The 24,005-nt window shown below is 49.1% G+C and overlaps 1 protein-coding gene across 1 annotated transcript in view; it reads left to right on the plus strand.

Annotated features, from left to right (window-relative positions):
* The window catches only part of adam12b (ADAM metallopeptidase domain 12b), a 55,716-nt gene that overhangs the window by 26,015 nt on the left and 5,696 nt on the right, over positions 1 to 24,005 (plus strand). Inside the window, exons 5-20 of the mRNA XM_084709221.1 lie at positions 141 to 217; positions 1,046 to 1,235; positions 3,186 to 3,251; positions 4,066 to 4,137; positions 4,721 to 4,890; positions 5,011 to 5,095; positions 7,395 to 7,543; positions 14,966 to 15,143; positions 17,368 to 17,457; positions 18,415 to 18,610; positions 18,818 to 18,926; positions 19,496 to 19,694; positions 20,047 to 20,124; positions 21,894 to 22,002; positions 22,184 to 22,322; positions 22,607 to 22,709. Coding sequence (XP_084565347.1) covers positions 141 to 217; positions 1,046 to 1,235; positions 3,186 to 3,251; positions 4,066 to 4,137; positions 4,721 to 4,890; positions 5,011 to 5,095; positions 7,395 to 7,543; positions 14,966 to 15,143; positions 17,368 to 17,457; positions 18,415 to 18,610; positions 18,818 to 18,926; positions 19,496 to 19,694; positions 20,047 to 20,124; positions 21,894 to 22,002; positions 22,184 to 22,322; positions 22,607 to 22,709 — 2,010 coding nt within the window. The remainder of the gene's footprint in view (positions 1 to 140; positions 218 to 1,045; positions 1,236 to 3,185; positions 3,252 to 4,065; positions 4,138 to 4,720; positions 4,891 to 5,010; positions 5,096 to 7,394; positions 7,544 to 14,965; positions 15,144 to 17,367; positions 17,458 to 18,414; positions 18,611 to 18,817; positions 18,927 to 19,495; positions 19,695 to 20,046; positions 20,125 to 21,893; positions 22,003 to 22,183; positions 22,323 to 22,606; positions 22,710 to 24,005) is intronic.

Raw genomic sequence — 24,005 nt, forward strand, 5'->3', positions numbered from 1 at the left:
TGTCTCTCAAACTCTAAATTACCTTTTATTCTCTATCTCTCCTCATGTCCATTGTAGACCATAAATAAAAACAACCATCCATGTGTCCAGAATTTCACTTCACAGCCTGATTAAGTACTTAACGACATGTTTGTCCCCAGAGTAATTGCTACTACCATGGGCAGGTGCAGGACCACCCGTACTCTGATGTCACCATCAGCACCTGCTCCGGCCTCCGGTGAGTCAGACAACAGGGGCAGTCTTCTGGCAGCCTGGGACCGCGGGTTCAAGTGTCCACAGGCATCTCTGGGAGCGGATGCATTTCTTTAACATGACCTGCGTGCATGCCATGAGTGCTTTTACCTACAGCCCTTCACAGCTGGTCAGATGCACAGTCCCTGGAGAGAGAGGGGGTTGCATCCTCTTCTCTCGCTATGCATCCAGTAATTATCCTCTTCTCCTCCACTCTCATAGGCATCTATCTGTAACTAATGGCCACCTGGAAACTATAAAAGATCCCGATGGAGTGAGAGCATCAACAAAAAGCTTGTTGATGTACAGTCATCTCCTGCTTAATTGCCCTTAAAACCGGAGCTGTATTATAGCTGGAGAAAATGTTTTGCATGCCTTAAAAGCTTTTAACGAGGCCATAAAAACTAATGACCAGGAACATTTGGCTGTTATAAATTTGTGATAAAACATTGACCTGGAATAGTAAATACCCCCAAGAAATGATTTTGCTGAAAAAGTCAACAAACTGGAGATTTGATAAAAGTCTTAAAGCATTCAGTTTTACTAAGGTCATCAGCTCATTTTAAGGGCCCTCCTGTTAAATGGATGTTTGAGGAGAAATAGTCATTTAGCCTTATTGCAAAGACAATGTGAAATTGTGGCCATCACTGTCAGACTGTTTGTCAATTTGACACATCTCGAGTCACGCTGAGGGTGAACTCGCATTTAAAACGAAGTTTTCTTGAAATCATCAGTTCCATTCAGTAAATTTTTGTGGCAGGCTTGGGGAAACTATTGTACTGTCTTCCTGAAACAGTGTCCCTAACCTTCCTAGGGGCTTAATTGCACTTGAAAACAAAACCTATATCCTGGAACCAGCATTTGAGCCTGACAATGGTACCCACCTCATCTACCGAGGAGAAGACCTCGACCTGTCCCCTGGAACCTGTGGACATGGCTTCAACCTGTCCTCTGACACCATTGACAACCACTTGAGGAGCCCGTTTCAGTCATTCAGCACTAGGGTAAGGCACCTGGTGGAGTTTTTCACCCTGTCTGTCACACGCATGAAACAGGACAGTGGTATTGGGCCTAAATATTGATTGATGTGGATTGAAAAGGATGGGCCTGGAACCTCTAAACTGTTGATGGTTGGACACGGGAATATTAGTGTCTCATCCTGTGGTACAGGTCTGGTCTTGGCCCTAGTCTCTCACCCTGGCTTCAGACATCTATCACAGTGCCACAGGACAAGCTGTGCCACTGGCTTCCATGTAGCAGGTGTTCACGTCCATCTGCCACTGTTGTACCTACTTCCATCTAGCCCTCCAGAATAACAGACTTAGCCTCTGATTAAACACTCACATCGAGTGACCTGCAGCCAGGGCTTTCAAAGTTCACTATAAAAGGACCAGGGGCCACCTAAATGGAGAGGAGATTGGAAAGAATAGTGTTCATAGCTTACATGAATCAGGCTTTGTTTATGTAATGCCACAACATAATTGTGCGGCATGTGTTTATGACAGAGTGATACCAAACAACAGGTGATAGTGTGATAGGTCTTCTGTAATGATTCATACTATTTAATGACTCTTTAATTACATTATTTACTTGTTGTAAAACATTCTATCAATGTTTTACAACAAGCCAGTTTTTCTGCAAGAAACTCTGTGTGCTCCGAGAGTACGGGGTACCGGATTCCCTGATCGGGGCTGTCCGGTCCCTGTACGACCGGTGCCAGAGTTTGGTCCGCATTGCCGGTAGTAAGTCGAACTTGTTTCCGGTGAGGGTTGGACTCCGCCAGGGCTGCCCTATGTCACCGATTCTGTTCATTACCTATATGGACAGGATTTCTAGGCGCAGCCAGGGTGTTGAGGGGGTCCGGTTTGGTGACCTCAGGATCGGGTCGCTGCTTTTTGCAGATGATGTGGTCCTGTTGGCTTCATCGGGCCGTGACCTTCAGCTCTCACTGGAGCGGTTCGCAACCGAATGTGAAGCGGCTGGGATGCGAATCAGCACCTCCAAATCTGAGGCCATGGTTATCGACCGGAAAAGGGTGGAGTGCCATCTCCGGTTTGGGGAGGAGATCCTGAACCAAGTGGAGGAGTTCAAGTATCTCGGGGTCTTGTTCACGAGTGAGGGAAGAATGGAGCGCAAGGTCGACAGGCGGATCGGTGCGGCGTCCGCAGTGATGCAGGCTCTGCATCGGTCCGTCGTGGTGAAGAAGGAGCTGAGTCGAAAGGCGAAGCTCTCTATTTACCAGTCGATCTACGTTCCTACCCTCACCTATGGTCACGAACTATGGGTAGTGACCGAAAGAACGAGATCGCGAATACAAGCGGCCGAAATGAGCTTTCTCCGCAGGGTGTCCGGGCTCTCCCTTAGAGATAGGGTAAGAAGCTCGGTCATCCGGGAGGGGCTCAGAGTAGAACCGCTGCTCCTCCGCGTCGAGAGGAGCCAGCTGAGGTGGCTCGGGCATCTGATTAGGATGCCTCCTGGACGCCTCCCTGGTGAGGTGTTCCGGGCACGTCCCACTGGGAAGAGGCCCCGGGGAAGACCCAGGACACGCTGGAGGGACTATGTCACTCGGCTGGCCTGGGAACGCCTCGGGGTCCCCCAGGAAGAGGTGGTGGAAGTGGCCGGGGAGAGGGAAGCCTGGGCCTCCCTGCTTAGGTCGTTGCCCCCGCGACCCGATCCCCGGACAAGCGGCAGATGACGAGAGACGAGACGAGACGAGAACTCTGTGTGTGTGTGTGTGTGTGTGTTGTTTACCAGGCAGGATATGACAGTCAGCCCATGAAAATAATGGTGGGTTAAATTGAGGATGTCAGTCTCCCCTGAGTGCAAATGTTGTTTAAATTGTCACTTTTCTTATTTCTTTATCTGTTTCCATGATTATTTGTTTCCTTCCCAGAATCCATCATAACCTTTTTGTCCACCTTCTGTCTATCTCTCTTTTTCTCTTTGTATCACAGCACAAAAGACATGCTCAGAAGGCTACGAAGTACGTGGAGCTGATCATTGTTGCTGACAACAGAGAGGTAAGCCCTCCATGTTTTTTTATGCGTACATATGATGTTCCATTCTTCACTGATAGAGATTACCACAGTGGAAACAGACAAAGGAAGAATAGAAGAAGAAAACAGGCCTGACAGAAGGAAAAAAAAAAATGAAGCTCCCCGAGGACTTGTAGAATTAGGTCAGTGTGCAACAGCCAATGTGGTCCAGGGCTTCACAGGAAGTTCTGAACTATTCCCCAGTGCCCCAGACAGGAAACAGGAAACCGTGTGTGGATACAGAAGTGGTCTGCCAAGGAGAAAACAGGCTCGCTTTGGGATTTCCTCCCAGCTGCCCTCTGTCCTGGGCTGGAGAGGAAGTGGTCAGGTCTACCACCCAGACCGCAGTATCGAGGCCCGGGGGAGACGGTGTTGTCAGAGACCTTGGGTGTGAATGCAGGTTTAAACTCAGAGGGGTAAAGACTGAAAGGCTGTCTCATCACGGAACGGGTGTCTGCCAGGAACCCTGGCTCCCTGTTGGCACGACGATGATTTCTCTCCCACATGGAGATGACCCTCATTCCAGATGGATCTCAGCTTGACAGCTTGTCTGGCATACTGTGCTACACATGTCAGACCAACATCACAGTCCACTACAGGAGGCTGTCAGCACAGGAGATTGCGATTCTCACTTCAGCAATAGCTTTTTTTCAGTCCTTCAATGGAATCTCTTTTGGAAACTTGTGTACCAGCTTATTATACACAACAACATATCAAGTGCACCACAGGTTGACTTGAAGGTTGCTTGTGACTTCAGTTGACCCAACATTGGTGACACAAATGTTGCGTCTGTGTTCAGTTTCAGAAGCAGGGGAAGGACGTGGAGAGAGTGAAACAGAGACTGGCCGAGATAGCCAATTACGTGGATAAGGTACGATCCTCACCCCCGCTCCACACAGCAGTGATAAATCACACGTTGCAAATAGAACAACGGCCGACGGGGGAGATGAATGTGATTCCTGTGTGATATATTAATGTCAGTCTCTCACAACTGCCTTGTCTCGAAAGTCTTATTTTAGGGCTCCAGATGGATGCTGTATAAATAGACAGGTGTCAAGCGTGAAAGGGTAACGGGGGAGAAATGGAATCGTTTCGACATCAAACGATGTGTGTCTCTCCTTCTTGTGACCTTACAGTCTTATTCGTCCCCCAAGTCCCCCGTCCACCAGTCCCCTAGCCCCCCCGTACCCTCTCCAGAACAAATGTACCCCACTTCCCCCATAAGAAGACCCCTTGTCCTTCTCCTTTACATTTAGCCATTTAGCAGACGCTCTTATCCAGAGCAACTTACAGTAAGTACAGGGACATTCCCCCGAGGCAAGTAGGGTGAAGTGCCTTGCCCAAGGACACAACGTCATTTCGCATGGCGGGGAATCGATCCTGCAACCTTCTGATTACGAGCCCGACTCCCTCACGGCTCAGCCATCTGACTCTTCCCACTTCTCCCCGCTCAGTTCTACCGGGCCCTGAACATCCGTGTGGCGCTGGTTGGCCTGGAGGTGTGGAGCGACTCCGACAAGTGTCCCGTCACCCAGGACCCTTTCACCACGCTGCACGAGTTCCTGGACTGGAGGAAGGGGACACTGCTGCCTCAGAAGCCCCACGACAACGCTCAGCTCATCAGGTAGAGCTCTCCCTGACCGTCCTGCAAGACCACATTCGCACACCCAGACTCGCACACACACACACGTCGGAATCTTGTCGCCCAGAGCCCCCCTGATGTGCGTCTGTCTTCCTGCCCCAGCGGGGTGTACTTCCAGGGGACCACCATCGGCATGGCCCCCATCATGAGCATGTGCACGGTGGAGCAGTCGGGGGGCATCGTCATGGTGAGTCTGAAGCTGCACCCCCCCCCCCCCCCTTCTTTTTAGTTGTGGCCAGCATGGACCAGCATGGATGTGATCCACAGGCCTCACCTTCTCTCTCACTGACCGCGGACACCTTACCACTTCCAAACCAGCCAGGAACCTAACTACCCCTCCTCCGTACACTCGGATACCCAGTGTTGTGCACACATGTACAGGCATGTACAGTACACACACACACACCACTCAAGGTCATAGGCAGGCTTGTCATTACTCAACCACCCAGTCCCCCGGCTTGCATAGTGGTTGGACGGCCTTTGGAGGTAAATCAGGCTGCACAGACTTTAAACAATGTTACATTTCCATTTTTATGAAGGTGATGAATGGCTTGTTCCAGGCAGTTAACTGTATATTCTATGCATTTGTAACTAAACACATTTCATATACACAGGAGTAGAGTGAAGTATCATACATTTACATTTACTACCTCGTGGGTGTCGGTCCCTTCTGGAACATGCGATATTCATTGTAACCTGCCAGGCAAGCTCCTTCTCAGGGTCATCCTGGAGCAGTACAGCTCTTAACCGAGAGGTCTGATTTCCTGTAAGAGATCTGGTTCTCCCCTGGTTATAGCTGCTTGTGTTTTTCCACATGGTCGTCCTTCCTATCCCATCCCATAATGAACACACGGCATTGGCTTGGCCCAGGATGAAACAATCTGAAACACAGTTTTATGAGACCGATCGATCAGATGAACCACTTGTTATACCGTATACCCTTGCTAAGTTATGATCAGCCTCAAATCCCTTCATTTGGTCCACATGCACTCTCAATTTCACAGTTCCAACATGTTGGGGTTCTTAGAAACGAAAACACTTGTGGGCCATTTATTCGTCTGCCGCCGGGGTTAAATCGTTAAGGTAAACAAAGCACAGTCGCTTTCCTTTCGGAGCTGGAAAACTCCCAGCTCAAAATGGAAAGGATATCACAGAGAGCCTAAACGATTTCCACAGGCCAAGCTAACCCTCTCATGTTCTCACCATCACAGCTAGCTCATTTCTGCTTAGCTGGGAAGACTCGGGCGTCCCACCATTCTATCCCTAACCCTACTGAATCTGCTATTAGGGTTTTTGTGAAGAGGAACCATGGGGAGATATCCTCGGTATACCCCCCCCCCCACTCAGACCACTCAGCGATGCTGAGGAGAGGCTTATAACATGACAGAGCAGGGACTGGTTTCCTATCCTGCCAGCAAAACCCCATCACACCCCACCGCTGAGCTCTGTAATCAGGACAGAAAATAGCTAGCTGTGTACATGGGCCCTGACATGTGACCCTGTGGTGCAGATACAGAGCAAGTGATGTTCTCACGAGTCTCCAGAAAACATCAGAGAGCAGCCCCAGACTGAAGGGACATCACCACCATTGCAAACCTCAGCTTAGCGGTGCAGCTATAGAAGAGGCAGATGTGGAGACCAGTAGGGTGGAGAGAGTCGCTTTGTCGCGTTGTCACATGCTCTTACTGACAGTGTTTGTCACTCCACTGAGCCATGTTGTCCTCGACTGTGTGTGTGTGTGTGCTTGTGTGTAAATCTAACAGGGGACATGTTTTCATAATTCATGCAGCCTTTGTGTGTGTGTATATAGCACCCTCTTAGCAGGAACCTGTGAAACACACTGGGCCAATTCTGCCTGTCCCTCCTCTATAACTCATTTACTCTCTCCATCAATCTTTAGTCTTTTTTGGCACTCTTAGGTCGAACTCTTTGAATGTTTTACACTTTGTCTCTTTATTGCTTTGCTATGTGTCTCTGTCTCCACCTCTCTCTATCTCTCTCTCTTTCTTTATTTCTATTTCTATCGTCTGTCTGTGTCTGCCTGCCCGTCTGTCTTCCTGTCTCTCTCTCATGTTGTGTCTCCACCACTCTCTCTTCTGCCTCTCTATGTCTGTCTGTCTGTCCACCTTCATTTCCTTTCCTCTCTCTTTCTCCCCAGACACTCTCTCTCATTCTCTTTCCTCTCACCCCCCCCCCCCTCCACCCCCCACCCCCCCCCCCCCCTCCGAAAGGGACAGCGTGTGTTATCAGCGCTGTCAGAAGCCATCCTGTCCCAGCAGGAGGAGTACGTGCTTCTGCCGGTATCTCTCTCTCGGTCCCTGATGTCCCAGGTGACTGCAGCTGCAGAGAGAATGACAAGAGTGTCTGAAGGGGCTTTCCTTCTTCAGGAAACCACGACCTTCTTGCCCCGGCACTCCTCTGTTTAGTGTGTTTAGTATCCATCAGATAATGGACCGTGCTGACCCTGACTTCTCCTCTCTCTCTAGGATCACTCCGAAAATCCACTGGGCGCTGCCGTGACTCTGGCCCATGAGCTCGGGCACAACTTTGGGATGAACCACGACACACCTGAGCGGGGGTGCGGCTGTAGGATGACGGTTGACCGTGGCGGCTGCATTATGACCCCTTCCACAGGGTAAGTGAGGCCAAGTGAGCCGGCCCATAACGAGACTGTTATCCAGGGGTGGAGATGGGTTTTACATCATAGGTTACATCCGAATTCTCAATAATTCTGTCTGGAGGTGAACAAACGCCCCCAAAAAAGAGACAGTTCCATCTATTTTATCTTGTTTGGGGGAAACTTCACAGTTAATCCCCTGCAGTGGTCTGGCTTTGAGATGGAGTTTACAGCGAGTGCAAGGACACCAAGGACAAGTGTTTTATACGGTCCCTCCGCCTCTGTTGGTCCCTGTCTGATCTTCTACTCTACAGTTCTCTGAAACTGTTTAACAATTCCCAAACCAGCCTTTCACTTTACGAGTGTGTAAATGAAGCCCTCTCCTTCTAACTTTTTGGAATAAATTAGCAACTCTTCTCCACATTGTGCAAGCAGGCCTCTCTGAAAGATTAATCGCCCAAGTGCCGGCGAAGAGAGTCGATCGTTATCACATGTAAACATTTGTCCTCGCGTGTCTCATTGTTTATGTGATGTTGGCCATGCATCTTTGTGAGGGCGAAGACCGATAATCACACACACAGGCACACGCATACACACACCCACACACCTAACCCAGGCTGAAGACAGAAGAGCTGTATCTAGTATTCCCTCCCTGTAGCCTGGGGCCGCTTGATAACAGCCTAGCCAAGAGTGATGGGCCATGTGACGCTTCCTTAGTCAACAGCAGTCAGATAAGGTGCACCCACGGCGTAATAGGAGATTTCACCCTTGGTCTGATGCCAATTTAGCTTATCTGATGATGAGTCCTGCCACGCAGACTGATTTGTTTGGGACAGATTCCACAGCCCTGCCAGAGTAGGAAAGCAGGCAGAAATTTATAGAAAAAAAGGCTCTTTTATGCCAGTTAGATATGACAGATGGCAGCCCAAGCAGAGGAGTTTGGTGTCGGTGCAAGATTGCTATGTGCAGTTTCCTGTTTGGTACAGTTTTTGAGAGCACGCCGCTGATTCTTTGAGGGACATGTGTATATCTGTCTGTCTGTCTATCTGTCTGTCTTTCTAACTGTCTATCTGTCTGTCTGTCGGTCTGTCTGTCTATCTATCTGTCTGTCTGTCTGTCTGTCTGTCTGTCTGTCTGTCTGTCTATCTGTCTGTCTGTCTGTCAGTCTGTCTGTCTGTCTGTCTGTCTGTCTGTCTGTCTGTCTATCTGTCTGTGTGTGTGTGTGTGTGAGGGAGGGGATGGGGGGAGCGGCCTGTTGGTTGCAGCTGATTCACAGCCCGTGTCCACGTCCGCCGGTGTTTTTACTGGCCTCTGCTCTCGCCGCTGTCACTGGAGCCCAGCCATGAAACACACCGTAACACTCTTCTCAATGATGGGCTCATAAAACAACACGGCGACAGGCTGGAAGCGAACTCGGCCGAAGGAGTTGTTAAGGCATCCATCGAAAGTTCCAGCAGATCTGGAAGGACGGCGGGAGGGGTTTGGGGAGGTGTGGGGGTGTCTGTGTGTGGGGGGGGGGGGGTGTGAAGGTGGAGGGAGTGGAGTCTTGAGCCCGGTGAGACTAATCTGACCTTTTACTCAAGAAATAGGCCAGCAAAAGACTTGAGTACAAGAGCTGTGCGGTGAGCTCATGCTGTTATTCTCATGCAACATTGATTTGGAGAAGAAGGGAAAATCTCTGGCAAAAAAAAGCACTGTGGCACGAAATGAATGCGTAAGCATCATTCCCCACCTTTGGAGTTTGTGAAGGCTTTTATAATTCATGCAAAAGTAAGCGCTCACTGTAGTGTAAATCATCAATTAATTAAATCTTGTGGTGTCAAATCTTTGAAGAGTTATTAAGTGTCACTTCAGTGATTCACATATTTATTCTGCTAAAACGAGTCATGATCCCTAAGAGCATCATCAACTGTGGAATTCGTGTAATAACAGTGCATTACGTGTCCAATGTAAGCATGTTGAGCAAAGGGAATTGAAGCACAATTATAAAAAGCAACATTACGCCATCGGCTTAGTTTTCTCTCGGAGCAGCAACACTTTCTTTCACGGTGCCCTTTTGACTTGTATTGCTCGGATCCATGCGCTCAGTCAGAACTCTGGCTCTGCCTTATATTCTCCAGCATGAGGTGTCTGGTGGGACACAAACTAATGTCCTCAGTTCACTCTTATTTCACTTCTGCTGTACACACACACCCACACACACAACCCCACACAGACACACACATGCACAAAAAAGCAAAGCCACATACACACAGACAGTCAGCACATCGATGCGGTGTATCCATACGTTTTTCGGACCTGACTCCACATCATTGCTCATTGACAAGACCAGTCGTTTCAGAAACCAATCTTGAAGCTATTTCCTCCATATGGATTTGATTTCTTTCTGCCCTGGACTAAAGCTACCCACAGTGCTCTGTCACTGCCCCAGCTCTGCTGCGTCTTCTGAGTCCGGGAAACAGAATAAGCTGTCAAACCACTACACAGACAGGCAGACAGACAGACAGACAGAAAGACAGACAGACAGACAGACAGACAGACAGACAGACAGACAGACAGACAGACAGACAGACAGACAGACAGACAGACAGACAGACAGACAGACAGACAGGCAGACAGGCAGACAGACAGGCAGACAGTCGAACAGACCTACGGACAGACAGACTGACAGGCAGTCGAACAGACAGACAGGCAGGCAGGCAGGCAGGCACACAGTCGAACAGACCGACAGACAGACAGACTGACAGGCAATCGAACAGACGGACAGACAGACAGGCAGGCAGGCAGTCGAACAGACGGACAGACAGTCGAACAGAGGGACGGACAGACAGACGGACTCCCAGACCGCGGGGCTGGTGGAAGAGCTGTGCGTTGTGTTGGGGGAGGTCTTAAGTCAGACTGACTGATGGAGGGGAGGACAGGGCTGCATCTAAATGACATGATTATCCGTGGCGCTGCCAGCCCTAATCAGGGACAGGGCGCACTGACAAAGATCCACTGAGAGGTGTGGTGCCAGGCCAGACAGGCAGAGAGAGAGAGAGAGAGAGAGAGACAGAGAGAGAGAGAGAGAGAGAGAGAGAGAGAGAGAGAGAGAGAGAGGGGGGGAGACAGCCATCGAAAATGTGAATTTGGCAAGCCTAAAGTACCTCAGTCCTTCTATTGCAAGATATTGATACCGAGAAGCGGTCTTTAAGTGTCTTGTAACTGGCTGGGATGAAACCCTTGTCTTCTATGGTACAATGTGTTCTGAGATTAAGGAGAGCAGAATTTGTGGAGCAGCAGGTGTTTTGCTGACGGGTAGAGGGGATGGAGCGTTGTGTTGATTGTGGGCAGATGTGTGGTGCAGTGATGCTGTACCCAAGAGAGTCGTAGCTCGGTCTTTAGCACAGCCTCACCAGCCTCACATCTGCTGAACGGGCAGAAACGGTCCATTTCCTCTGTTTCTTTACCCCTCAGATGGGAGTTTTGGAAAGGCCTCCTCTCCTTCAGTCTCCGCCCTGCCCCGCCCCACCCCGCCCGAACCCCATTCTGGCCCCGCCAACCCCACCTAATCCTGCCTTGTCGCGTCCTGTCCTGTTCTGTTCCTTCTACCCATCCTCTCCCCTCTCCTCAATTTCACCTCTACGCCTCCTCCTCCATCTGCAATGTCATTCTCAAACTCAGACCCCCCCCCCCACCCAGCTTCCTGTTTGACATCATCGGACTGACACCAGTCTTCCGGGGGGGGGGGGGGGTCCCCACACGTGTCTCCAGCAGTGGCCCGCTCCAGTCACGCCCCCACCCCCCCCCCACCTGTGAGGCAAACCGTCGGCAGGAGGGCAGATGGTCCCAGAACTGCCGTGTCACGAGCCAGAGGAGAGGTTCCAGAGACCAGCTGCAGAATCTTCGTCCTTGCCCTTTCCCCACTCCCTTGCAACCTAATGAAAATGCAAATGGCGACGTCTCTGTGATTTCTCATAGGTCAGACTGGCTAACTAAAGAGCAGATCAGATCCTATCAATTTGCTCTTTTCCCTCAGTGGGATCTGACATTGAACTCCTGTTAGTTAGAAGCCTGCCTGTCATCCTCGGAGCCCCCGAGGACTACAAAAGGCACTGTCTGTTATTGCACACGGCTCTAAGTAAGATATGACACCTTTCATCTCCGGTGGTATCAAGCCAGTGATCAGAATTTGAATCAGGTTATGCTCTTTTACAGAGCTTCGCCTGAATCCATATTTGCTAGGTGAATCCCATTTCTCCCTTTCATGCATCCTGTCAGTCAGCCAGTGCAGTGTGATAGAATTTGGTTCAAATTCTCTGTGACCATTATGCGGCTGACGCCCCAACACCTCCTGCTCCTAATTAGATCTGCGTTGCATGGCTGCACATGGTGAAAACACGGGGTTTGAGCTAATATTACGCAGTGAAGCCTTTACTGTAGTTCCAGTTTAGTGTCATTTCCTGGACGGCGAGGGTGGCACGTGTCTTCAGCTGTGATAACAGTCATTGGTGTGTGGGTGTGGATGTGTATCCACATTCCACGGCTGTATTAAAGGCCTAAGTGAGCAGACCAGTCCAAGCAGACCATCTCTGGTTACACAGCTGGGGAGAGGCTGGCTAGTCTCTGACCGAGCCCAGCAGATTAGGCTGTTTACCAATGGAGCTTAACCTGCTCTCTCTCTCTCTCTCTCTCTCTCTCTCTCTCTCTCTCTCTCTCTCTCTCTCTCTCTCTCTCTCTCTCTCTCTCTCTCTCTCTCTCTCTCTCTCTCTCTCTCTCTCTCTCAAAAACCCAAAAGCATTTATTGCTCTCTGTCTCTGTCTCTCTCTGTCTCACTGCCTCTCTCTCTCTCTCTCTCTCTCTCTCTCTCTCTCTCTCTCTCTCTCTCTCTCTCTCTCTCTCTCTCTCTCTCTCACACACACACAGTATCTCATTCTCTCTCGTTCTCTCTCTTTCTCTATCTCTGTTTTGCGGAATGTCTCTGCCCGGCTCTGTTCCGTTATCAGTGCCGGCCATGCTATTGACAGCGGGCTCTGCTGTGCTCTGCTGTGTGGGTTGATGTTGCTGTGCTGTGGTCTGCCTGCCGTCTCTGTAGCTCCTCTGACAGGGCTCCAGGGCCTCAGTTGAGGCTGTGTGTGGTCAGGGGGTAAACAGCTGATTGTAAACCAGGGCTAGTGGATTAGACGAGCAAACAGGTTTGGCGCAGTGAGGCGGTGATTACACCACAGGGTGCGAATGGAGAACACTCAATACCCACTGAGGTGATGGGTGATGGAAGATTCAGGTGGGTTTTTCTCAGAAGTTGATGTTCGAACTGTGTGTTTTCCTGGTATGGTGAACATGTTTTCCCAACTGGGTTTTGTTCCGTTGCGTGTATGAGACTCACTAACGAATGACCTGACAGTGCTTTTTCCAAAGTAACGGCTGCCAAATATAATCTCCTTATCCAAGCTAGCACACACAAACACATCCAACACACACACATTACATACACTCACAAACACGCACACGCAGTCACTCACACTAGTCCGAGGTGAAGCATTGCAGATCTCTTTCTATCCCATTCCAAATGGGATAAACCTACTAACGTGTAACGAAGCGTTCGACAAATCCTTTCAGTGTAACATCATGGTTTACATACCAGCTCTCTGCCGATTGGCACGTCCACCAACCTCCGCCCCATGTGGTGCCAAGACTCACAGAACATACCCTGCTTACCCAGATCTTGGCAGTTTAATGCATTTGTGTCTGAAGGTTTTCAACCCCTATTCCGGCAGTTTCCATCAACTCCTCGCATGTTGCCCTGTTCTTACCAGTCTTCCAGCTCCATTGTATCCTCAATCTTTGCTTCTATAGATGGCTTCATACTAAAAACAGCCGCAGAAGTGTCCTCCCCCCCAACCACCACCATGCTCCCTCCCCCCAACTCTCAATCCTCTATAACTTCTCTCTGAGAGAGACCAGGCTTACCCCCTCAAATCCTCTCCTTCTCTGCCAATCTCCTGGGCCACCATTCGTTCTCTCTGGATCATGTGCCTGCCTGAGCATAGGTTATCCCGCCCGATGTCATGCACAGCATTACTGTACAAAGTGTGCCCAGCATGCAGAGTGAGAATGGCAATTGGGCAACTGTCAGTCAAGTGAGGAAAACCTTCCTGAAGACAGTGCATGCTAATGGGAAATGTGCAACAAGAAACTGAAGTGTGAGGGAGTGTTGATCAGGCCTTTGGGGGTGGATATTCCAGGATCACAAGCAGGAAACATACATGAGGATTTGGAGGAGATCACTGTTGTTCCTGGATAAGTCAGGATTGGATACCAATTGTATTTCGTTTCAACAACCTTTTTATTCACTACACTCACATTTGCACACACACACACACACCAACTAACACACACACACACACCTCCCTTGTACCCCTGCTCTGTCAGTTGCCCAGTGTGGGCCACGATTACCCAAGCTCCTCTTTTTAAGATATTTCTTTGTATATTTGTATAAGCAGTGGAGAAATATGTATGAAATGAGGGGTTTGCCGGCCAAGCAGACGTATTTGTTGGATAGCTTTCATTTTGTTGGTTCGGTAGTTTGTGCCCCTTTGTGAGTTGGAAACCGTGTCAAATTAGAGTGCATCTGATGTTTGCTAGACCGTTTAATATGTTCACAGGCTGAGTGAATGAGCAAGACTCTTTCCAGTCAGAGCTGTCTGGCTTTGCCTGTGAGTTCCCAGCTCGTCTGGCTTTCCCTTGAACCAAGTTTACTCTTCAAAGTACATGCTCGGCTCAGTGACATGATTCATGCAGTGACAATGAATCTGCCCTTTTCTGCCCTTCACGGTTTGGGCCTGTGCCTTTTAGATAGTCAGACAGCAGAACCCTGACCATGAGGGGCTGAAGGCTTTTCTCGATGGGTTGGTCAGGACTGTGTCGCTGCCGCCAGTGTTGATCAACATTCATCTCTGTCTCTGTCTCCATTCCTGTCTCCATCTCTGTCTCTGTCTCTGTCTCTCTCTCTCTCTCTCTCTCTCTCTCTCTCTCTCTCTCTCTCTCTCTCTCTCTCTCTCTCTCTCTCTCTCTCTCTCTCTCTCTCTCTCTCTCTCTCTCTCTCTCTCTCTCTCTCTCTCTCTCTCTCTTATTCTCTTTCCCTCTTACTTCTCTCTCTCTCTCTCTCTCTCTCTCTCTCTCTCTCTCTCTCTCTCTCTCTCTCTCTCTCTCTCTCTCTCTCTCTCTCTCTCTCTCTCTCTCTCTCTCTCTCTCTTATTCTCTTTCCCTCTTACTTTCTCTCTCTCTCTCTCTCTCTCTCTCCTCTCTCTCTCTCTCTCTCTCTCTCTCTCTCTCTCTCTCTCTCTCTCTCTCTCTCTCTCTCTCTCTCTCTCTCTCTCTCTCTCTCTCTCTCTCTCTCTCTCTCTGTCTCTCTATCTCTCTGTCTCTCCATCTAACCCTCCCTCTCTCCATCTCCCTCAGGTACCCTTTCCCCACGGTGTTCAGCACCTGCAGTAAGAAGGACCTGGCAGCCAGTCTGGAGAAGGGCGTGGGCATGTGCCTGTACAACATGCCCGAGGTCAAGGTGCTCTACGGGGGGCAGAAGTGTGGCAACGGCTACGTGGAGGAGGGAGAGGAGTGCGACTGTGGAGACCTGGAGGTAACACACGCACACGCTGACAGCAAGGGGCCAACTGTGAACATGACCGACTGTCAATTGTAGATATTTACATAATGAGGAAACAGGGCAACAACGAACGCTGCGAGGAACGACTGTTGAATAGCTCAACTATTTGCATTGTCCCCCCCAAACCACAGCCAGTCTCTCTAAATGGTTCCCATGCCACAGACATTGTTATTTTGTAACAAACGTGTTGAAAGTGAGGTGAAACAAGATACCCCCATTTCTAAATCCCCTCAAGAGACCCTCAACATGGAGCTTTGTTTACGGGCACCTTCCTCTCTCAGCCCCTACACGCCGCCACAGTGATGTCACTTCCTTTTCACAGGCTCATTAATCAAAAGCAGTGTCCAAATGTGTGACAGATGAAACTAACAGTGGCGTAATCGGGGCGAGGCCGGCGAAAGAGAGAAAGGCTGTGCCAGCCAAACAACTGAGCCCGCGTCGACACATCCAGCACACAGCTTTGGGAACTGAGCACACTGATACATGCTAGGGAGCAGGTACCTCAGGCACAGCACTAAGCCTCGCAGCCAAGGCAGGATATAGTTGTGCAAAAAAGAACAAAGCAGGGCGGAACTCCTCACGAAGCGATGCTACATGAGAGTTCAAGCTAGGAAACAATGGCTCAGCAGAGCCGAGGAGCAGAAGCTACCCATCGGTTGTGTTCATTCGTGTTTCCATTAAACGAGGCCGCAGTCAAGCAGGTTATGAACCTGATAAGGGTGGGTTCGTCGTGCCTTTTGGATGACGAAGTACTTCAGGCCGTATGCCATCAAAGGGAGTGTTTTTTGATGAAGATACATTTGACATTTGGATAGTTCGTGTTGAAGTGTTCTGGCACTCTCTTCTTTCTTCCCACACCCAGATCATTCTCTCTCTGGATACTTCTTTCCTTCAGAGTTGGCTGCTTCCTTGTGGTATTCAGTGAGTAAGCGGATAATCAAACAAACTGTATGGCTTACTTTGGAGTCAGCTCTCTGCAAACACGTTGATTTGATTGAGCCCCTAATGTTCTAAACAGTAATGATTAGCATAAGGTCCTTCGCTTCAATTAGGGAGAAATTCTAATCAGGATAAAACCACTGGCCGTGAGTAGTATGATTCAAATTGGCAGTCCACCATTCCATCACCCTCTGTACCCCTCCTCCACCTAGTGATGTCACCCCAGAGCTCTGGTGTGATTGGCTGGCTTCCCATTTGGACCGGGAGATGAAAGCTTACCCTCCACTCTTACAAACAATAGGATGGCGCGAGGCCACAGGAGAGAAGAGAGGCCAGGCCCGTAAACCTCCCCCCAAAGGAGTTGAAGGAGGACGAGGGGAGTAGCAAGAGGGGGAGGAGGAGGTGGAGGGGGAGTTTGGATGGAGATGGGGAGGAGGAGAGGCCAGAAAATTAGCCTCCAGTCCTCCATCAATACCTCAGTGACAGCCCCAGGGGCCTAGTTGAGAGGAGGTGAGAGACGAGAGAGAAGGAGTAACCGTTGTGGCGTTGTGCTCATGAGAAGACTGTTTAAACACATTTTAAAGAAAACTTTCACCTCTCTGAACTGTTTCATTCATGCCCCGTATTCCCCTTCTTTCACAACCTTTTCTCTTCGGTCGGTTTCCTTCTCTCTCCCACCAGACCCGAGTTTCTCAACTTCCACTTTCTATATTCTCCCTCACTTCCCCCACCAGCTCTGTTCTCGACATTGTTTAACTATGTTCCTCTGCATTGTTCAGGCGTTATACACCCCCTACTAAACTTCCATCACCACACAAGTAAATAACCTCGACCACTACCTCACACTGCTCCAGTTGACATGCATCTCAACTACATCCTCTTCTACCCACCTGTTTGCCCACAGCAAGGGACGGCCCATCAAAACTCTCTGGTCTTAACATCAGAGTATAGGTCCACAGAATTCTCTAATCCAAAACACAGAAGCTTGAGGGGGGTGCTGAGTACACGTTTGTACTAAAGAATGAAGTCCCCCACTGCTGGTTCAATATTATTGTGTCTCAGAGGTTTGGCTTGCAGGGTTCAAAGGCCTGCGCTATGGGGTCTCCAGGGCCGTCAAGCAGGGGAATTCCCCACAGGAAGTACACTGCGCTGACCTGGAAGGCTGAGGTGACATGGCCAAAACAGAGCCTGTGGCTAATCATGTCCTTGTGTGTTGGTGTGTGTGTGCGTGTGTGTGTGTGTGTGTGTGTGTAATCAGGAATGTTTGAACCCCTGCTGCAACGCCACCACATGCACTCTGAAGGGAGATGCGGTGTGTGCCCATGGACAGTGCTGTGAAGACTGCATGGTAAGATTGCTATTCAACTCACTCCAACCTCCCTTTTCTATTTTATGACTGTCTCAGTCTCTCCTCTCTCACCATCCATCTTTTGCGGTCTATCTCGTCTCATTCTTTCTCTCCCGCGTGCTCACTCTCCATTTGTCTCACGTTGTCTGTTCCTTGCAGTCTGTCTTCTTTCTTTTTCTCTTTCTTTCTTTCTTTCTTTCTTTCACTTGCTCTCCTTTACAAACATCATTCCCTTCTTCCTTTCTGCTCGGCCTCTCTCCATCTCTCTCCTCTTCCCTCGCCGTTGAGTTGACAATCAGCATGGAAATGAGATTCTCTCTGCTCCACTGACTACTGTTCCACTGGCACGCCATACTGTATGGCCATGGATGAAGACACCCAGTGTCGAGGGATTCTTAATCCAGTAAATGTGCAGTAGAAAGTAGAGGAGCTATGGAGAGGTGCTCAACCTGCTAGAAACGAATCTAGCTGTCTTGAGTGGGGGACATGGGAGATTCAGTCGCCGCTTTAGTAGGAACGTGTCCTTGGCGAGTTCAGGTCCTTTAAGGTTGCTTTTGACCATATTTTTTTTATCATACTGCTTCTCTGTGGGTTTTGCTCTGTTTAAATGGCTTTCCATCTGCCACAGTCATGATCCCTTCCTTTGACATAGTGATCAAAACACACGCATCAGATGTACAGTGGATCCTTTCTTTGAAAACAAATTCACTTGAGCGAGAGAAGATGAAGAAGCCCGACAGTGTGGTGTTTTTTTCCCCCAGACGTTTTTAATCATGTTCTTTTTCTCCTCGTGCCGTTTCATTTCGAAAAGCTGCTGCAACGTTCTGTCAGTTGCATCAGGCTGTAATCCCATGCTGTGAAACATCAATAAGATGCAAGGCTTCTGATTTGATGTATGTTTGTCTATGTGTTTGTGTTTGCGTCTGCATGTGTGTGTGTGTGCCTGCGTATGTGTAGCTCAAGCCTGCTGGCACGCCCTGCAGAGAATCCAGTAACTCCTGTGACCTGCCAGAGTTCTGCACTGGTGCCAACCCCCACTGCCCGGCCAACGTATACCTCCACGACGGGCACGCCTGCCTCAGCGTGGACGGATACTGCTACAATGGCATCTGCCAGACCCACGAGCAACAGTGCATCACACTGTGGGGACCAGGTCAGTAGAGCGCCCCTTGATGGACTGGAGGAATGTCGCTGGCCATTGCATTGAGCCCTCTAATGCAGTCTGGCCTCTCTTTTTTCTCCTTCTTCTTCTTCTTCTTCTTCTTCTCCTTCTTCTTATTCTTCTTCTTCTTCTCTCTCTTTACCTCTCTCTTCCTTGTGTTGCTCTCTTTTTCACTCGGTTTCACGCCCTGTTCTGCAGGAGCCAAGCCAGCCCCAGGGATCTGCTTCGAGAGGGTCAACTCTGCAGGAGACCCATATGGGAATTGTGGGAAGGACTCCAAAGGCTCCTTCGCCAAGTGTGAGGCGCGGTAAGCCTCTGGAGCCTCCCCAGTGCCTGTCTGGTGCCTTTGTCTTCCAAAACAAAAACTGCAGAAAACGAAAACCAACAAAGGAAACAACGCCGTCCATCTCAATTAGCATTATCAACGGTGTCATCTACAATCCACATTTGAAAGTGACAAATAGCCTTGAAATTACAATTAACAGAGGGGTGGGAGGGGGGATATTTTTAGAAGATAGCAAACTAATTAGAGTTTGAAGTGTTCATAAGGCACTTTATGGTATTCGTGTCTTCTAATTGTTCTTGGAACTCCCCTGGGTGAAAGCTCTTATCAAGCATTGCTAATTGATGTAATTTCTATAATGACTAGAGGACTCATGGAGGCTTTATAATGGACGCATGATGACTGTCTGGCAGCCTTTCATCTCTGGTTACAATTACATACCCTTTTTCACACTCGTCATAGACTGTTGGTGTGAAAACGAACACTTTTAGTGCTTTGATCAAGTGCTGTGGGTCTTGTTTTGAAACCAAGTGTGTGTGTGTGTGTGCATGTGTGCACGTGTGTGTGTGCGTGACCTCGTCTTTTTTAAACAGGGACGCTAAGTGTGGCAAGATACAATGCCAGGACGGGGCCAACCGACCGGTGATTGGCACCAATGCCGTTTCCATAGAGACAAACATCCCTCTTCAGGAAGGGGGCCGTATCTTGTGTCGGGGGACCCATGTCTACTTGGGTGATGACATGCCCGATCCTGGACTGGTGCTGGCCGGCACCAAGTGTGGCCAGGGCATGGTGAGAGGCCTGGCACTCTGACCGTGTTAGAGAGAGATTACAAGATACACTCGTGAACACTAGGGACTGCAGCCACCGATAGTGGAGAGACGTGTTGACTGGAAGCCGTGTTCCTGAAGCTTAGACCTAATACGTAGTGACGTGTCGCTACTCTTGACAAATGCCTGTACGATAACATGTTACTCTCCCTTTGACCGTCTCTCCCTTTCACTCTCTGCTCCCTTATCGCTCCCTTGCCCCTTCTCTCTCTCTCTCTCTCTCTCTCTCTCTCTCTCTCTCTCTCTCTCTCTCTCTCTCTCTCTCTCTCTCTCTCGCTCTCTCTCTCTCTCTCTCTCTCTCCCCCTCTCCCTAGATGTGTCTGAACCGTCAGTGCCAGAACGTCAGTGTGTTCGGGGTGCACCAGTGTTCAGGAAAGTGCAGTGGACGAGGGGTGAGTCGAGCCACAAGGCGTTCTGTGGAATTAACCCAACTTTGTACCGCTCCAGCACAACACCTCCACATGTTCAAACTGTACTGTGCAGCTCAGCAACCCACCCGTGTGAATTATAGCAGGTACTCCCATGCTGTACAATCAATCTTCATTGCCCGGGGAGGTTAAATCAATCCAGTTTAATGGTGTCATTTATGTTCTACTTAAAGTGCCGTCCATCATCTCCTGGCATGAGGGAGGCAGGGCATGCTGTCCTACAACTGTGCATGGGTATGGAGGATAACAACCGCAGCCAAAAAGTTCACCTCTGTTTCAGTTCCCATCAATAATGCACAGAGTAGTCCTTTAATGTTTTATTTACTTTGATGTCAAACTCCATAAACAAAGCACACAGGCACACAGGGCAAGATTGACTCACCAATGCCATCATCTTCACCAGCTAAACATAAAATCGAAGTTGGAGACATTTCCATAGTTTAACCTTTGCTTGAAAGTTACAGTTTTCTCTCCGACTGTAACTCCGCCTTTAGGTCAACCTTATCTGAAACCCTGTCTTGAATAAATGAAGAGTGAGAATCGTTTTCTCTCCTGTTAGGGCAAGTTGTTTGTTGAGTGACTTGTAACTTTTAACAAGCTTTTAATACAAATCTTAACTCTGTATGATATTTATGTCCTGTGAGTTTCTCAAATGTTACTGCAATTCACTTCGCCATCAATCTGCCCTGTATGGGCACCTGCAGGATGTCCAGTACTTGTCCTTAGGTTTAATCAGTACCACTCCCTGCCTAGCCCCTGTGGGCCCAGGGCTGTTCAACCGTTACCCCCCTCCAACCACCCCCAAACAGGGAGTGCCTGTGGCTCAGAGGCAGTGACCGTGGAGGGCTGTTCCCAGCGACGGGCCAGATCTGCTGTGGATCAGCCCAGGCCCCAGAGCTCCCTCAGGCTGACAGCTGGCCTCTATTACCCCCCCTGGGCTGGGGAACCCTGCTCTCCTCCCCCGCCTCAGGGATGGGCTCCCCCCCCCCACACACACACACATATTTTAACCATCATGACTGACGCTGCACAGCCCTGTGTCATGCCCCCCCCCCCCCTTCTTCTCCTCAAAACCACATGAAAACCAACAGCACTGTGTGTGTTCTCTATTTGGAGAAGTGAACCAATTATTTAAGAAGTGGGCTGGGAACGTCTATTCATTTCATTAGGGGGATGGAACCCCTATATTCTGGCATTGCCAGACAAATTTGCAAATGTGTATGAGTCTGGAATCTTTGATTTCATTTCGTATTTCCAAGGGGCGCAGACCGAAACGCCTCTGGACGCAATTGTATCGGAGTGAACAGATAAAATCAATCAGAGAAACCAAACGTCATCTTGCTGATTCACAAAAAAGCTTCAAGGGCATACTCTCTATGACAGTCGTCGCGTCAATCATATCAGATAAACTGATGTGATTGGCTCATCACTGTTCAGGCTGGGGTGGAAATCTGTCTAAACAATGAGATGACCAGGCCCATCCGCCAGAGAAAATGAACCACGAGCTCCCAGATTCATCTGGTTCTCAGTCTGGAAGCCCTTTATGTGCAACATTGATCCGTCGTGTCTGCAAGCCACAATAAACAAGACAGATGCCATCAGCGAGTGTATATGATTGATTTGGAACACATTGAAGTCACTGTAGAAATGCTCGCAACGTCATATATCGGTATTGATTGACATAAGAGGGTGAGGTATGTGTTGACTAACCGCAACCCTTATGGACTTTGTAGGTGTGCAACAACAAGAAAAACTGCCACTGCGAGCCACACTGGGCCCCGCCCCTTTGTGCGAAGGCTGGGTTTGGAGGTAGCATCGACAGTGGGCCGACGAGACTGGCAGGTAGTCACGCAACGTCTTTCAACACTCAATTTTGGTCCCCTCTGGACTCCTTCGCTCACCAGAGAGCTGTCCCGCCCCGCCCATCACCGCCTTAACGCCGCGCACGTTTGTCCTGTCGTGTCCCGTGCCGTAGATGTGCGTGCGTGCGTATTAATGTGCGTGTTGTCGTATGTGACATCAGCCGACAGCAAGGTGGTTACCGTGGCAATCCTCGCGGCGCTCCTCAGTCTGCTGGGCGTGGCCTCCGTGGTGTTCCTGAAGAGGAAAACCCTGGTGCGTCTGCTCTTCACCGACAAGAAGAGCACCATGGAGAAGCTGAGGTACGGACTTCGAACCTAACCACAAAACAGGGCCCTAAAAGCACTTGCTATCCTCTGAGTTGGTGCACCCATAAACAATTTCAAATCATTTTCATATATCTGATTGTAGTGTATGTCCAAATACCCGTTGGAACCATTCAGTTTAAGTAGAAATGATGTCAAATGGAAGCATGGAAAGTACAAATACACCCTCACTGTGTGATGAGATCCACCAGGTGCACAGCTGTCTCTCTACTTTGTCTTTGATATCCGAAACATGAGTTGTGGAACATCTCTGTCTGCAGATCGGTGGGGACCAGACCGACCAGTCCCACGAGAGGCCATGGGTACCACAGGTCCCCTCCACACCAGCCCTCTGCCAACCCTCAGGGGGGTAACACATACAAGGTAGGTCTCTATCAACCCAGATGGAAACAATTAGGTGTGTGTATGAATGTGTGTTTGTGTTTGTGTGTGTGTGCACACAACTGGATTGGATTCCAAGTATATTTCGTTTCTAGGAGGAATGAGCGTGTACCGAGCCGTCATGCGTATCCAAACCTATTTATCCCAGGATTATTGTCAAAACGAAAAATTGTGTCTGCTGTGAACGTAATTGATTCAGTCAGCAGCATCCCTCCCTTGAAGAAATATTAATTAGACAAGTATTGTTGGCAGAGGGCTGGGAAAAACTTTAATTGAGAGACAACGCTATTGAATTGAAATGTAAATTATGCTGCTCTATCATTATTGGGCTGTGCATTAAGCTTCTGTCGTCAATGAAAAGCTTTTGTGTTTGAGGAGAGAGCTGAGTTGATTGATTTCCGAATAGGAGGAAAATTGGTTCGGACTTGTGTTGATAAGTATTGAGGGAAATGTGTTGTGAGTATGACAATGATGGAGGGTTTGTGTGTGTCTGTCTGTGTGTGTGTGTGTGTGTGTGTTTGTGAGTGAGAGAGAGAGAAAGAGATAGAGAGCAAGATAAAGAGGTAGAGAGAGACAGAGAGAAAGAGAGAGAGAGAGAGAGAGAGAGAGAGAGAGAGAGAGAGAGAGAGAGAGAGAGAGAGACAGACAGACAGACAGACAGACAGACACAAAGACAGAGAGAAAAATAGACAGAGGCTAAGCCAGCAATTTCCAGATGGTGTGCATTACAAGACACAGAGGTTACTCAGGGGTTAAAGGTTAAAAGTCAGAGGTCGCCTGGCCAAGGCAGGAAGAGACACCAGGTTCCATGTCTAACATGTGTGTCTCCTACTCAGAGAATCAAGATTCTGAATCTTAAACATCTACATTGTTTATCCACAGGTAACATGAACAGACATGTTTGCCCTTGTTCTGTTTGCTCCAGTAATCACTCACTGTCCAGATGTCTAGCAGAGTCACAGCAGGTTGTCTTGGCTAAACCTGCAGTGTGTGTGCGTGCGTGTGTGTTTGTGTGTGTGTGTGTGTGTGTGTGTGTATAAGTGTGTGTATATGTGTGTACGGGTGTTTATCCAGCAGTAGCCAGTCCAGCAATCTCAGGTGCTATTAGTTTGTTTTGGACAGGAGGACTAACAGCTGTCTAGACCATCTGATGCTGTTAATGCCAATGTCTGTGTGTGTCTCTGGAGCATAACCACCTCTTACTGAGGCTTGGCTTTTGATTGGACTGAATAAACAAACTCGTATGTAAGTGAAAGTTTAGTATTAAAGGAGGAATAA

Source organism: Hypomesus nipponensis, chromosome 11, assembly GCF_054491055.1.
Source record: "Hypomesus nipponensis isolate SF chromosome 11, ASM5449105v1, whole genome shotgun sequence".
NCBI classification, from domain to species: domain Eukaryota; kingdom Metazoa; phylum Chordata; class Actinopteri; order Osmeriformes; family Osmeridae; genus Hypomesus; species Hypomesus nipponensis.